This window comes from Rhinichthys klamathensis, unplaced genomic scaffold, assembly GCF_029890125.1.
Source record: "Rhinichthys klamathensis goyatoka isolate OS25496 unplaced genomic scaffold, OSU_Roscu_1.1 h1tg000412l_1, whole genome shotgun sequence".
Lineage (NCBI taxonomy): Eukaryota > Metazoa > Chordata > Actinopteri > Cypriniformes > Leuciscidae > Rhinichthys > Rhinichthys klamathensis.
The window spans coordinates 1494893-1511461 of NW_026606912.1; the positions used below are offsets into that span (position 1 = coordinate 1494893).

Below are 16569 nucleotides of genomic sequence, written 5' to 3' on the forward strand. Positions count from 1 at the left end.
ACACACATGTGCTGACTTTTATAGCAGTGTAAAACCTAATAATGTAAACTCAATAATATCAGGTTTCTCAGTAGTCTTCTAAATGTGAAGAAAGCTTTTAAACTGCACCGAGGCCAAATGAGGACACTTATTATTTATTTTCAGTCTATAACTCTCGCTGTTTCTCTTTTTGTCGCTCTTCTGCAGTGTGGACTTTGTGAAGTGGTCTTCGCAGGGAATGCTGAGAATGAGTCCAGATGCGATGAATGCGCTGTTCAAACCAACTATAGACCACATTATACAGCACCTGAGTGAGTACTCGCCCTGTTCTACTGGAACAATGTGCCATATGAGTTACATTTATTGACAGATTATGCCTGTATGTAGTGTACCGATTCAGATAGGATTGACATTTTTTTGTGAAATGGGAGTGTTTGTTGTTCGGATTTGGGTGTTAATGGAAGGTTATGTGCTCTGCATACATGCGTCATGAAACCCCTTTGAAATAAACAAGACTTAAAAATGTCATTTAATTATACAATATTTAATAGAATGTATATAAGGGATTCATTAATGGGGATTGGGCTGCTTCTGGATTTATGTCAGATGAAATGGCAGCAGCACCTCACTTTCACATCGGGTCAAAATTGCATTGTTGAGAGAAGAAAGAAAACACAAAAAAGTTGCATCCGTGTATAGGCAGTGATGGGAATAACGGCGTTATAAATAACGCCGTTACTAACGGCATTACTTTTTCCAGTAACGAGTAATCTAATTGATTACTCTTCTCATCTTAATAACGCCGTTACCGTTACTGCCAAAAAAAGCGGCGCGTTACTATAACTGATGAAGCTGTTTTTTTTTTCATCAGACCAACTAGATCTCTGAGCGAGAGGCAAATACTTTGTTTACTGTTCTTCCTTGGTTAGTGGGCAGAGCACGAGACAAGCGCATCAATGCTGACGATTGGCTGAGGTAGAGTAAAATGTCATTGTAAGCCAATCAGAGGTAGAGTTAGGCGGGTCTTCGAAAGCACGCATAGTAGTGATGGGCATTCGGCTCTTTTGACTCAGCTCACTGAGCCGGCTCTTTTGGCTCACAAACGGCTCTTTAAATGACTTTGACTATAATATTTCAATTTTTATTACATAATTATTTAATTTCTATAGGCTAAATTTGTAAAAAATAGAGTCGGCTCTTCAGATATGCGAGATATGGCTCTTAGAGTCGGCTCATTCGCGAATCGCGAACGACCCATCAAAAGCTCATTCGCGAACGAATCGATCCATCATCACTAACGCTCATTCGCGAACGACCCCTCATCACTAACGGCTAACGCTCATGAATTGCGAACGACCCATCATAACGCATAGTCGGACAGGACAGGACACACAAGGAACAACACAAGACAGTCAGTCTTTTTGGTATATTGCTTAACAAGCTTAATTTAATTTTGCCCAGTTGTGGCCTGTTGAGGGGCAATAAATATCAAAAGTTCCAAAACATCTATTGTGTTATTTGCATTGATCCACTATATAAACATAATATCTACATACATGGCATTTGATTGGAGGCTAGTCTCACTTTGTCCCACAACAACATTTTTTTTTTTTTTAGATGTGTGTACAATGTTTCATGTTTCTGTTAATAATGTAGGCCTATTGTATTAAGTGTCCATTTCATTATAATATTCAGATTTATCATAAATAATTGAACATGCACATGTATTTTAAGTTCCGTTAAAGAGGGGTAGAGGTGGGGTCACATTTGAGCATTTAAAATTTAATTTTACTTGAAAGTAACGCAATAGTTACTTTCTTAAGTAACTAGTTACTTTTAAAATTTGTAACTGAGTAACTAATTTAGTTACTTTTTGGAAGAAGTAACTAGTAACTGTAACTAATTACTTTTTAAAAGTAACTTGCCCAACACTGTGTATAGGTCTTATTATTACATTCAGAATCAGAACTAATGAAAAATACCTGTAAATAAAATCAAGACTGCAACAAACATTATAAACTTGTATTTTATTTCCCCTAATTCCACAGAAAATACTTTTGAATTGAACAGCATTCAGCATAGAACAGGAATGAAAAATATATGAAACAAACATAAATTATGATGAACATCATATTGTAAATGGCAAGCCTAAACAAATTTATTTAAAGCAAAAATGAAACTTTTCTTTTAAGTTTAAGTTCAATTACTGAAAATAATTTCCAATAGTTTTAATTTTAGTTAACAATAACATCGCTGTATATAATATCATAAAAAATAACATAAAAATGTACTGCATTGAATTCCATATATTTTATGTTAGTGCTGTCAATCACTTAAAAAATTAACTAATTAATCGCACATTTTTCTGTAATTAATTGTGATTAAACGCACCTAACATTAAAGTTTCTTATATATTTTTATATTGTAATATTTTCACATTTAATCTCAAAATGAATGTAGAAACAACAAAGACAGTACATTTTAAATATTTGTTTAATGGCATCTTTTTTTGAAAGAAGGCCAGTATCACCGATACTAATACTGAACTTAGTATCGAACTTAAAACAATCTTCACATAAACCCATTATAATAAATATCACATTTACCTGCCCTTCAATATATCAGGGCTCAGTTTTTTCTATTGGCCCAGTCAGATAGGTTCATATTTTTACTTGCCCTGTCAAAATGCACAAAAAGTTATTGTTTTTGTTGTTTTTGACCCATGTAATCTTGTAAACAGTACTTTAAGATTTCCGGGTAGGTCTAACAGGTAGGATATATACAGAAATTGAATAAAGTTATCAAACACTTCAGTCTTCACTGCATAAATCATAAATTAATTACAGATTAATCCTTATTAAAACTACAAAAGTTATTCAGTCAAGAGCAGCGAGTGATTTTCTTTTTTTCTTTTGTTCTTTGATTATCGTTAATGACAGACAGCAGCGGGTTCATTAGGCTGCTGTCACTTTAAGACCTGCCGCACATGACGCGGATTTGACACATTTTCTCACAACTCTTTACATTAATTTAAGACTTCATTTAACGCATTTAAGACGGTGCTTTGCGAGGAATACCTGACAAAACTGGCATTTTGGCATAATTTTGTGTTTTTGTCCATTCAAGTGCTGTCTTAAGCAGCTTTCAATTCGCACGAGTCATGTGTGTATCACACCGACAGGAGATTCACAGACGCACCAGCACTGCGCTGCCTTCTCATTTGTGTCTTATCGTGCTTGAATGGTTTAAAAGCTTTTGCATGAATAAGAGCGTGATCATGTTGGGTTGGAATGGAATCAAAAGGCCAATTCACACTGCACCAACAGACAGTGTGTTACCCCTGTCACGTCTATTGGCATTGGATTGAACATCTTTTATTGAACATATTCTGTAATCTGGTGATTGTTCTCGATGGCCGGCGTCTTTCGGTGCAGTATGAATTGGCCTATAGTCTGAAACGTAATAATTGTAATCTGTGTCCATCATACACTACGTAATTTTCTCTGCCCAATATCTGCAGATTGATATTCGACAGCTAGCATTGACTCCTCCTGACTGCAAATTGGGGTAAAAATCTGGGCAAAAGTTGTGCAGTGTATTCCAGAATCTGTAAAGCTGTATAAACTAATGAGCCGTTGGGAAGCACAATTAGGGCATGCGTTGGCCCAGTCAGAGGAGTCTCGACCATCTGCCCAAAATACTCCAGCACACACAGAACTGGGTCAGAACTCAGTCCCACTGCTCTCATGTTGGTTGAGCACAGCTGCGATCTGTTCAAACAAAAACTACAAGCAGAAACAACCCTGCCAATGAACTTCATTTTTTGGCATTTTGATGAAAACCGGAGGAATGCGTAACATGCAATGAGTTAAATTTTGTAGTAATAAATCTTGTAATGACATTTGTCAAAATCCTGTTTCTCTTTCTCTCCCTGCTTTCGTTCTTCTATATGTTCTCCAGCTGAGTTATTCGACAGGCCGGAGGTGACAGACATCAAGTTCCTTTTCCTGGTGGGGGGATTCGCAGAGTCTTCACTGCTGCAGCAGGCGGTTCAGAATATGCTTCAGGGCCGCAGCCGAATTATTATTCCGCATGATGTGGGCTTGACCATCCTCAAGGGGGCGGTGTTGTTCGGCCTGGATCCCAGCATCATAAAGGTGCGGCGCTCTCCGCTCACTTACGGCGTTGGCGTCCTTAACCGTTTTGTAGAAGGGAAGCACCCGCCCGAGAAGATGCTTGTAAAGGACGGTATGCGCTGGTGCACCGACGTTTTCGATACGTTCATCTCTGCCGATCAGTCGGTGGCGCTGGGTGAAACGGTAAAACGCAGCTACACGCCGGCGAAGCCGTCACAGCAGGTGATTGTCATCCACGTTTACTGCTCAGAAAAAGAGTCTGCCATTTTCATCTCAGACCCAGGTGTGAGGAAGTGCGGTACGCTGAAGCTGGATGTGAGCGGTACTGAGAGTCCAGCAGCACGAAGAGAGATCCAGACGCTCATGCAGTTCGGAGACACGGAGATACGAGCCATGGCTATTGATGTGGCAACCTCTCGCAGTGTCAAAGCTAGCATCGATTTCCTTAGTAGTCAATAAAAAAAGATGAGGGATGAGTAAGCAACACTGCAGAAACTCAGTATTTTAGTCATGTTTTCCAGTAAAATGTCCCAACATCCTTAACAAGATGCATTTGTCACTTAAAATTGCTTAGATTTTTTTTTTTTTTCTGAAAGAAAGTAATACTTTTATTCAGCAAGGATGCATACGTTGATCAAAAGTGACAGTAAAGACATTTATAATGTTACTAAAGATTAAGCAGAACAACTGTTTTCAAGAAATGTTTCTTAAGCAGCAAATCAGCATATTAGAATGATTTCTGAAGGATCATGTGACACTGAAGACTGGAGTAATGATGCTGAAAATTCAGCTTTGCCATCACATGAATAAATTACAAATTAAAAATAGTAATATTATTTATATTTTTACACAATTACAGAAAATACATGTTATACTGTATTTTTGATCACATAAATGCAGACTTTTCAAAAACATTTACTGACCCCAAACCTTTAATCAGGTGCGTAGTGAATTACATTTATTTGCAAATTTTTATTTTCTTGTTCTAAACGTTAACCACTAAATTGTAGATTTATACTTACAAGAAACAAAAACTACAGGGTAATAAAAATAAAATGGTGAAAAATAGTCTTAATATCTCGTGCAGTTATGCTTCTCAAGTCAATATTTCTTGTTTAGAGGATGTTTATATATTTTGACCGGAAAACAAGACAAAATACTGATTAAAAATATTTTTTGCAGTGTAGAAGGATAGAGGAAAGAAAGAGAAAACCGAAAATAGAGATTGAGATTGAGCTAGAGATGAAGTTTGTAGGTTTGGAGTCTCAACTAATACACCATGTTTGCCGACCTTCCATGTGACATTCGCTTGAATAACTGTGCCATTCGTGTTATTTTATTTAGTTATTTCATTTTCCAGATGCACAACTAGACTCAACTTAAGAAAGAAATGAATTTCTCCTATTTGGCCATAGTTGAGTTCATTCTGTTCATTTTTACCAATGCTCTCTTCATCTAGACTCAGTCCGTTATTCTCTGTATGCTTGTATTACAGTCTATTTGTGTAGTCTGGCTATGGCTATTTTCTGCACAGAGATGCAAACTCTGCATGGATAGAGCCAAAATACAGCTGCGTATTGCTAGTAGTGCAATTTGGGATAGCACATTGTATTAACTTAGCAAGTCAAGTTCAGGTTAAGGCAGCTACATCAGTCTTATATTCACAATATAACATTGTTCTCTTACGAAATGTACTGCTTTGCTCTGAAACTCTGGCCTATTACCTCCAAGGCCCAGTCCAGAACCCGTTCATTCATTTAGGTTACAATGAGGAGGTAAAGCAGTTGGTTTGGGCTGCTGGACTGGTGACCAAATTGTTAGTCTAAAACAGAAACTCAACTAACTTTAAGAACGGTACCGCTACACATCACAAAGGTGCTGATGTCCATGACAAAATTACTGTCAGTTTTTCACACTAGTGCTACGCGGCAAAACACAACATAAATCTCATATTTTTTGTTTGTGTTGTTCTTACGTTTCATTATCTCGAGTATGTGTTTCTTTTATGCATGTCAAGGCATTTTAGGAGTTCTGGACACTTATGTTGACTCCACTTGGCAGAAGTTTAGGGCGCCATTTCGTTTGTCCCAAAATGCAGCATATCTTTTCATATTGTTGGTCAGTATGTCGCTCTAAGCGGAATGAGAAAGCATAAATCCTAGAATGTGAATTTAAATCATCATTTGAAGTGGCAGCGACAGTATCCGCTAGCTGCACCTAAACATGATTTGAAAGGATAGCCATCGCTATATGCTAGTTGCCTTTAATCCTGCTCTTATAGAAAGAGATGCCACTGATTTTTTTTTTTCCTGTTTTTATTTAGTATTTTTATTTAGGAGATTATTTTGAAGAATATGTGTCAAATGAAAATGTTTATTTCTGTATATACAGTATTTAAAGATATTGTACAGATTTCTAGCATTGTTTTAGCATTAGCAGCTTTATGAGCAGTGTGTGTATGCAGGCCTTAAGAGCACACGTTCTTTTTTCCACTCTCACCAGCCTTCACATGGATAGTAAATTCAGATTTGACCCTAATCCAAACCACATAAACTGAAACTTAATCCCATTCCCAAAACCATTCTATTTTAAACCCTCTCTTTATCTTAAACCCAAACAAACCTGTGATTCCTAACTTGCAATTCCCATTTCCCAATCTCACATGCGGCTTTGTGAATTGCCTTTGTTGCTCTATTTTGAACATCACAAGACTTGAAAACCTTTGACCTTAATAACTTTACTCGCAGTTATCATTTGAAATAAGACATGTAACATTGTGGTATATTTTGGTCTGGGGAAATGAGGTGACTGATAGTTTATGGTGAGTATGTGGTCAAATCTTATTCTGTAGATGATACCACAAATCACAGGCAATAGTTGTGCTTTTGGTTTGGAAGATGCTGAGATAAATGCAACGCTAAAAAATGAAAGCAATAAAGTATTGCAATGTGACATTCCACATTTTATTCCCACTTGCTCCATCATCCTATTCTGCCAGTGTGACGTCTGTGTCAAAGCTTCAGCTGCAAAATTGTAATGTTGCTATGAAATTGTATTAATTAACATTTTTAGATCATTGAGGTGAACATTTTCATCATTTTTTCACGTTCTTTGAAAGTCAGCATTTTTGGCGTTCTTGGAAAAATATGCGTCAGCCAATTGCTTTTCTATAGATTTGCATAGCAACGTAAAACAAGAAGCGCCAAATCGTTCTTGCACAGGACAGGTAAAATGTGTGATAATAGCACAGATCCTGGATCAAAAACATGATGGATCAAAAGTCACACCGAGCATCTGGCAGATTGTGAATAAAATATCATCAAACAATGTAATATCATTGAAAATGAAAAATAGCAAGCGACACACTAAATGCTAACGCTTCTCTAAATGTAATCTGAATTTGCTGCTCATGTGATTAATTGCAAATAATTGCATCTGCTCTGCACGATTCGCATGAGTGACCAAATAAACATGAGAATTTTTTTTTTGGTTTGGTTCATTTAAATATTCTATTTTAAACAAAATGGATCTCTGGATGATAAAACCCGAGCTACCACAAATCACTCTCTCATCATTGGCTGTGCAAGGCAGGGATGTCATCGCGTGTGATATAAATGTACACACATAGACATACACCTTTACAAACATGTGGCGATTTGTGGAGTAAGCACACCTTTTTTGCTCTGAGAGTATTGATAGGGTGAATGTTAAAACATAAAATATTGTTCTGCTGGTTTAAAGTTTTGCTTTTGTTTTTAACTTGTTTTGCACCATACCGTTTCATGGGCAGCTTTGCTATTATTTTTTATTTTTTTATTAATAACACAATGTATAGCCTCTTTACAATATGTAGTTATTGCTATGATATGTTTGTAAAATCACATAAAAAGCACTAATTTTTTGTTTTTCAGTTTCTTCACTCTGTTTAAAGTATTAAAATGCTCATCCCTGTTGGGGCGACGTTTGCTAAAAATTCACTGTGAATTTGATTTTGATTGCTTTTTTAGCATTATTTTATTTAACTTGGTTTAGCTAAAAGTGGACCAGGTCAAAGGGTGTGAAAAAAAAAAAACAGGAATTTCACTGTTTGCTAGATTCTGTGCTTTAAATGCTTGAAAGTCACCTAGTCATTCACTTAGATCCAAGATGGCTGCTCACCCCTAGAGTATACCTACTGGGTTGTTTTTAATTATTGGATAAAGTGTCACTGCTCTTGCCATATGCACATCAAAAATATTTGCAGCTGTATTTCAATCAATGCCAAGTACTAACAGCCAAAATGTCACCCAATAAAAAGTATGTGTTATTTCAAAAAACGGCCGAGTTGAGTTCCTTGTGTGTGAAATGAGTGACCTTGTGCTAAAACATTCTTCTCTTTTAAATCTGAGAGGGGCTAATTCTTCTGTGCGATTCTTTCTTAAGAGTTATAAGGTTCATGAAGTAATAATGACATTTTTATTTAATTTTTCTTAGTTAAAAATAAAGACTAAAATCTACCAGACACTTAAAAGGAATAATGAACACTTCCATTTATGAATGGAAGAAAACGTTCAATATAATGGCTAGAGGAATGGAAATCCCACTTGAAAATCACAGTTATGCGCATTAATGGAGCTTCCCTATTGGCATTTTATGCATCATTTCAACCACCCAAATTCATAAGCAACTAAAAATTGTACAAGGTGACGATTTCATGTTAAAACATGAGATTTGTACAGAAATGTAAAATTTTTAGACGGAAAAAAAAAAGCATTCATGAAATCAAAATTTACCATTCTTATTTTTTATGGAATTATTATGAATGATGTAACCATACACATTATTTTATTTTATTTTAATTCATGTCTGCTCATATTTCCCCTCCCTCTTGCAAATACATCTTTTCTCTGATAACGTGTTTACTGGTGTGAGAGCGGGACAACCTGTTACTCGCATGAGATCACAGCAGTGGCAAATCACAATCATCTAATCATCCAATCAAACGAAATTATTACCAATTTGCAAAAATGTAAAATAGTTACAACAGTGTGATGGTAATTTAAGATTATGCAGCACAATTCATGATACCATTCCAGTCCGATTTTTTTCTAGATTTGAATTTTAATGTAAGCAAAAAATATAATTTTGACAAATGTTTCTCCATATAAAGTAAGTACATGGGAGGGGTTGTACTGCACTTTGCCAGGGTGTTGTTGTTAATATGGCCGGTGAACTATAAAATGAATTTCGATTAACCTAAACCTTAATCTAACCTGTTAGTTAGCACAAGAACATACCCAAACTAAAATAGATACAGTTCATGAACCCTTTGCACTAAAAGACACTTGGCAGTTTATTGTAAAGTCAGAAATCTAGCCAAAAAATGGTTATAAATAGCTTCAAAGTTTTGTAAAGTTATTAGAAATGTATAATCTTTATGAAAATAAAGTTGGCATAGTTTTACTCAAGAAATGCACTGCAGCTAAAGACACATGTCTGACCATGTTATATTTCAGATCTGAAGATAAGTCTAAAACTCTTGAGTTTTATGAAAAGTTTTTCAAGATCATGTCATGTGATATTTTGAGAAGATGCTAACTGATGTTTATTGTCGTCATCTAAGCATCCATTCAGTCTATTGTCTCTATTGTTTTGTGGTGAAAACTGCCCAATTCAGTTTCAGTCTTCCCTGTACACATTCACACCTCTCCGGCCTGGTTATGGCTCTAATTATTCTTTTCTTTTGTTGTTTTTATAATTAATGGTGACTTTCTATTCACACTGTTTTAATTCCTCATTTCTTTGATCAAACTTCTCACTTCACCTTCTTGAAACTATATCAAATGAAATGACACATTTCAGTGTGCTTTAATATTCATAAAAATAACATATTTGCTCAGCTAGGTGGCAGGTGCATCTTAGGGCTAGCTAGCATGTTAGCTTAGCACACCATCAATACATGACAATTTATCAGATTAAAACCAAGTTTTTGCTTCAACTTACTTTATAATGCAAGTCGAGTGCTTTCAATAACCTTCTGTGATCTGATGTGGCTTTGGATAAAAAAACCAGACAAAAAATATGTTATTTTAGTAGCCTATTCTGCACAATGATAAATGCTATATCGGTTAGCATTGCATTATAAATATAACCTATTGTTATGAAAATACCTGACATGGCTTGAAGAACAGATAAATCATATATCTTTGCAATCGTGTGTTGCAATCATGTGTTTACTGTCTCCAATCGTGTGTTGCAATCATGTGTTTACTGTCTCCAAAACAGAGATCTCTGGAAGCTTTATGTAAGGGACTTCCTGGAATGTCACTTGCCTGTTCATCACGAGTGCCATTTGTGGACAAAATGTGCATACAGCGCCCTCAGGCTGCCCGTATGAATTGAAAACACAGTTCATCAGAGTATCCAGCGCTCATAATTTTGGGTAAACTTAAATACATTTATATATATATAAATATTACTCCTCTCTGTATAATTTTTACGTAAACATATAGGAATCTATCAATATTTCTCCAAATCTGCACAATTTTGAGCTAAAAACCCTGAGGGCCGTTGTTTTGTCAAGCGCTTTCATGACGACCAGACAGGAGTTTTTTTCTGAATGGGAGCGGCTTACGATCATAATTCATATTAAAGGTATCAACTCCTTATTTCATTTTCATAACTCCTGACCTGAGTGACACAAATTAAAACATAGAGCCTAACTGTCACTATAAGTTTCTCAGAATAAAATAGAGATCAAATATTAAAGCTTATATCTTTTTAATGATGTATAGTTTGTCAAGGTATAATTACATTAAATCTAACAGTAACTTTGAACTAATTTAAACAAAGAACGATTCAGTGCGTCGGCATCATGAAGGTTACTAGGTTTTTTAAAAATCTAGATGCTGCTCGTTTGAACTCTGACACACTTTACATACAATTTCTAAATGGTAAAAAGAAAAATATAATTATAAATGAAGATTTTTGCTATGATCTACTGGTGGAATTAGTCAGAGACCTTGACTTAACAGATCTCTTCCAGATGTAATTCAACATGGCAGTGTTTCTTCAGTCATGTACTACACTGTTCCTATTTGAAAAAAGCCATTCAATTATAAAGCCTTATTTCCCATTTGTAAATTCTACTGTTCTATACACAAATAAAAGCAATATTCTCACAGACTTTAATTTAGTTCATTGACACATCAACTTAAAGTACATAATGGCACCAGATTTTAAGAGTTTAGAAGCCGTTATTAATTTTCTATGGATCTGTCAAGATATGCTTTTGTTTATAGAGGGAAAAGGGTCCTTTTTTTTTGGTGGGCGAGAGTACATTTTAGGCCCTTCAGCAATGAGCTATGATGTATGAGACATTGAACTGTAACCTGTTCCATTCAGGAAGGTTTTTATACTCAGAAGTGGCCACTTAACTCCTGTGTCCTGCAAAGAATGACTGATTCGGTTCAAAAGAGAAATGCCACTGTTTTCTTGTTCCAGCACGAATGTATAATTTTATTATTTGAAATCAAGGACATTTTGGTCCTCCAGGGCCTCCAGCCCTTTAGACTGGGCTGACTGAAATTTGAGCGTACAGCTTATGAACAATTAAAACTCTTGAAGATCTCAGGGCTTTTTACACACACTTGAGACTGTCGGTATATGACGGTGCCTGGCTTTATGACTACAAGATGGCGACACGAATTCAAAAATGTGAAGAGTGACAGATCTACTGGGACTTGTCATGCTTATTGCAGAATTATTTTGATTAAGCAAAATATTAAATGACAGCTACATCAACATATCCAAGAGCATGGTCTTGTTTACTTCAAAAGGCTCCTTTGGTCTTCTCTGTCCCAAATGTGGAAGCTCTCCCATCACCCTCTATTCAAAACCCCTCACACCAAATACAAATTTGGCATTTATGTATTGAAATAAACTCTGGCCTACCTTTAGGGTAATAATTACTCAGCTTCGTTATTTATTAAACGTAATTTCTGCATAGAGGTAATTCCCGAAAAATAAAATCTGATGAAATGAGAAGCTAATCCACATTTGACTATTCAGGCAAAGATCATTTTTAAAGAGTCAACACTGCCCCCTAGTGTCATTTATATGTGTAGACACGTGACTCGCGAGTACTGCGGGATGATTAGAAAAAAATTAAAGTAGAAAATAATACAAAATATATTTAAAAAATAGTATAATAATAATATAAATAATAGATATTTATAATATATTTCAAATATAATATATATATATATATTTGATATTAAACCAAAACAAACAAAAACACATACTAGCTAGGCTACTTTTGCTATGTGTAGAGTTAACTGACATTTCAGGGGTATACAGAACAAAAAAAACGGGTGTGAGGTAGTTTAATATCATTCACTGTCCATTTGTGGGTCCTTTTTCCAGGGCTCAGAGAGTACTTAAAACATCATCCTCACTAGTCCCCGCCTATACGCGGCAGGTAAGTATTAATAAAAGGATTTTATTATGAAAACCCAGCAATTATAGTTAGACTCAAGCACCCTCGTCCAGGATCCCACCCCATCTGAATATGAGTCTAAACGCAAAGCACTTCTGATTCAATTTGTGCAAGCGGCAGGGGTGTATGTGTTATTTTAACGGAGGAGGGAGTGGAGGACCACTCAACTTCAAACAGGACAGGGTCTCTCTGTGAATGTATGTGTGTGAGAGAGAGATTTAGGAAGCTTACCAAAGAGGTGAGATCATCAGAACGGCATATCAGTCAGAATTGGGCTGGTTGCTAGGGTGATAGTGAGAGGGTGGTGTATCTCTCTGAAAATGCCCCTTCAGAGGTACTGCCCACATACAGCTCTGTCACCAACAGAATCATGATCTGCAGAAGTGGCCGCTTGACACATTTTCAGCATTGTGAAGCATATGTTTCTCGCCCCTCTATCAGGTAATCCTGTAATTATTTTATTGTCTGATTATTTGTTTATTTAACAGAAACACCCACAACTAACCGATACAAGGGCCTTGAAAACAGAGATGAGAGCTGAAATGATTTAACATGGGCATACAGTATCAGAAGTCAAGCTGCACATCATTAATATGTATAGGCCTACTGTATATGTCTAATGGTGAGCACACTGCCAGAACAGAGCTGGATATCATGTTCATTGCGTTATGAAATTAGGGTATGTCCCTCATGTCGTTCCAAACTCGTAAGACCTTCGTTCATCTTCAGAACACAATTTAAGATCTTTTTGATGAAATCTGAGAGCTTTCTCTTTGCTCCATTGACATACACAACTGAAACTTGGCCACTTCAAAAAGTTCATAAAATTGTAAAACTAATCCATATTGAACGGGTTATTCCAAATTTTCTGAAGAGACTCGATCGTTTATATTCTTCGATTAAAAGATTGAATTTAGGCTTTTATTCACAGAAAAACATTTACCAGCAAACATAAACCGAAGCTCAAACATGCTGCGTAACACGAGAATGAATTGGTTCTCGCATGTCAAGCGAATAGGTTTGAGTTTCAGTTTACCACAACTGTGTGTTGATGAATGTTTATATGTGAATAAAAGCCTGAATTCAATCTGTTCATCATATAAAGCAATCGTGCCTCTTCAGAAAATTTGGACTAATCCGCTCAAATCATATGGATTAGTTTCACGAACTCTTTATGAACTTTTTGAAGCATCTTTGCGAAGCTGTCAATGGAGAGACAGAAAGCTCTCCGATTTCATCAAAAAGATCTGCATTTGTGTTCTGAAGATGAACGAAAGTCTTACGAGTTTGGAACGACATGAGGGTGAGTAATTGATTACAGAATTTTTGGGGGAGGATCACATGACACTGAAGACTAGTAATGACTGCTATAATAATATTTCACAATATTACTGTTTAGTATGGTGCTGTACTGTATTTTTGATTAAATAAATGCAGTCTCAGTGAGCATAACACTTTCAAAACGGTTTTGTATAGGCACTTTTTTGAACGGTTGTGTAGCTATAGGCCTACTTTAAATATACAGTGGCCCCAATAAGTATTTGGACTTAAGTCACATTTGAAATGAATACATTTCAATGCAGAAATAAAATATCAAACCAAGTGGCATATGTGAACAAATTATTTTCTCAAAACTTTAGTAACTTCTGTACAGTAACTTTAAATCCATTAACTTGAGGTCACAAGTATCACATACATTTTCTAAAGAGTCCAATAACAGACTTTGTACACTTTAGTTTTAAATCAATAATGCAATTGACCTTGATATATAATATAATACATTTAGACATTTAGAATGTTTTACTTGAATCTTTTTTTCTGAAATGTTCTGCTTGAAAAGCCTGGTTAATAAAATAAATGCTCCTTTTGATATTTCAGATATAAATGCAGTGCACTCATTCTTCAAGTGTGGATAAAGCGTAGCCTTCTGCCATACAACTCTTGACCACAGAACATTACATTTTACTAAGAGTACTGAAACTGTTGCAAAGCCTGGACAAATCGTCCAGAAGCTTGTTTTCAAACTTTCCATCCTTCTATTCATGGGAACAGTGAAACATAGATGCTGTCATCCGGATATTCTTTCTGATAAGCCACTGTAATTACTGGAATCAGAGCTCTATGTTATCATTAGCTTTGTGCGCAATGAAGAATGAAAAAAAATGAAGAGAAAGAGTGACAGTGTGAGAGAGAGAGAGATGAGTGCAAATTTGAGGGCATTGAACCCCTCCTCTTCACTTGCCACGGTTCAATTCAGATTCTAATACCATAATGCAGTTTTACTGGGAGCTGAAGCCTGCAGATTGTGCTGATGGGTATTGTGAGTTTTGATGGCTTAAATGAGTAAAAAGTCAGTGTGAATGCAAATGTACTTTGTTAGTGTCACCATGAAAATGGCAGCATGCCTTTTTAATGCCTTATTTTTACAGCTTTGATTATAGGTTGGGTATTCAAACAAGTGAATGAGAAAACAATGAGCAGGCAATCAGGACTTCATAAAGCAGAGAGCAGCATGGGACAGATTAATGAGAGTGCGTCACACACATACCCACTCAAGCAGCCTTTAGAAATGACACTCATGCGTGTGACATATTAAAAGAGGGCTTGCACTTTGAGCGGAGATGTGAAAAGGATCAGAGGACCGTTAACATGTAATTTAGAGTCCAATCTGACTGCTGTTTGCACAAAAGCAACAGAAATTCTGTCATCATCAATATGGAGAGACTTTTCGCGAGTCGCGTCAACCCTATCACGCAGACAGAGGAACAGAGGCTTCAATGGACATGGCTGGCTCATACACCCACATGTCACATACAGCAGCGTTCAGATGAACAACAGTTACTGCTTTTAATTTGGGTGTTAAAAACAGTCTAAATGAGAAGAATGGCTTCGGGAGAGAAAAGCACTAGAGCTAATGGATGGGAGACATTCTTTCCTATATCCCTATAACTCATAAAATCAATCAGCATACTCATTCAGACTCTTTATTTAACTGTGTGTTCCATCAGTCAGGGTTTGTGAAATCACAAATAAAACAGTATTTGTTTGGCTTAGAAGCAATAAGTAGAAGAAGCTTAGTGTCAATACAGTATGTTTGCCATGCTATTGTACATTTGGTAGATTCTATGACAGTTTTCATTGGCATTTTTAAATGTGGGATATTAAACCAAATCAAGCCAGGCAGGTGGGACACTGGTATGTAAAAAGGCATAGAGGATGTGTGTCTTGAGAGTGTTGTCCATGTTAAAAGCCACCCTTTTAGTGTTTTTTTTTTTTGTGTGTGTGTGGAAGGAGTTGGGTGAAATGATTGCCCTGTTTCACAGTGAAACTGCAGACAGAACAAAGTGATGGTATACTGCCACCTTTTGCCCAAAACAATTCAACCCCCCCCCCCCCCCTATATCTAAACATGCTCAAGATGACCTGTCACATGTGTATAACATTTTCCTTGTTATGTAGGTCCAACCCCCCCAATAATGACAATAAATGTAAAAGAGAGAAAATACAACAAGAAATAAATTTCCTTTAAATTTACACACATACACACACTTAAAATTTGTTTTTGCCACTACTTTAATGGTGTGGATTGTGGAAAGAAGTGCTTGCATGTTCCTTCCGCTGAATTATTTGTTGTGGTCACGTGAGAGGAAACTCATTTTAAACTTACTAGTGCTACGGCTCTGGTGCACGCGTCGTGTCAAAACACATCTACAATGAAACCCCATCAGCTGGAATGACCAGGTTAGGTTTTATGATTTATATAATAACAGAGTTTCTGACTACAGCTTCATATGCATGGACTTGATAGTTTATAATGTTTTTACATGCATGCTGGTTTGTGCTTTGACGTTGATGCGTTTACGGCTGTTTTGGAAATAATTATTCTCTAATATATGCATTTATTTAGAGTTGCCGTTTATTTAGAAAATGCCGTTTATTGCATAGGCTACTGTAGTACATGACATGTAACTTACAGTG

General features: G+C 36.2%; 1 protein-coding gene across 3 annotated transcripts in view; it reads left to right on the forward strand.

The window, feature by feature from the left end:
* Positions 1 to 4645, forward strand: part of hspa12a (heat shock protein 12A) — a 51448-nt gene extending 46803 nt beyond the window's left edge. For all 3 annotated transcript variants that reach the window (XM_056235035.1, XM_056235037.1, XM_056235036.1), the window contains 2 exons: positions 187 to 290; positions 3940 to 4645. In XM_056235035.1, coding sequence (XP_056091010.1) covers positions 187 to 290; positions 3940 to 4574 — 739 coding nt within the window. In that variant the 3' untranslated portion in view covers positions 4575 to 4645. The remainder of the gene's footprint in view (positions 1 to 186; positions 291 to 3939) is intronic.
* Positions 4646 to 16569: the final 11924 nt, after the last annotated feature.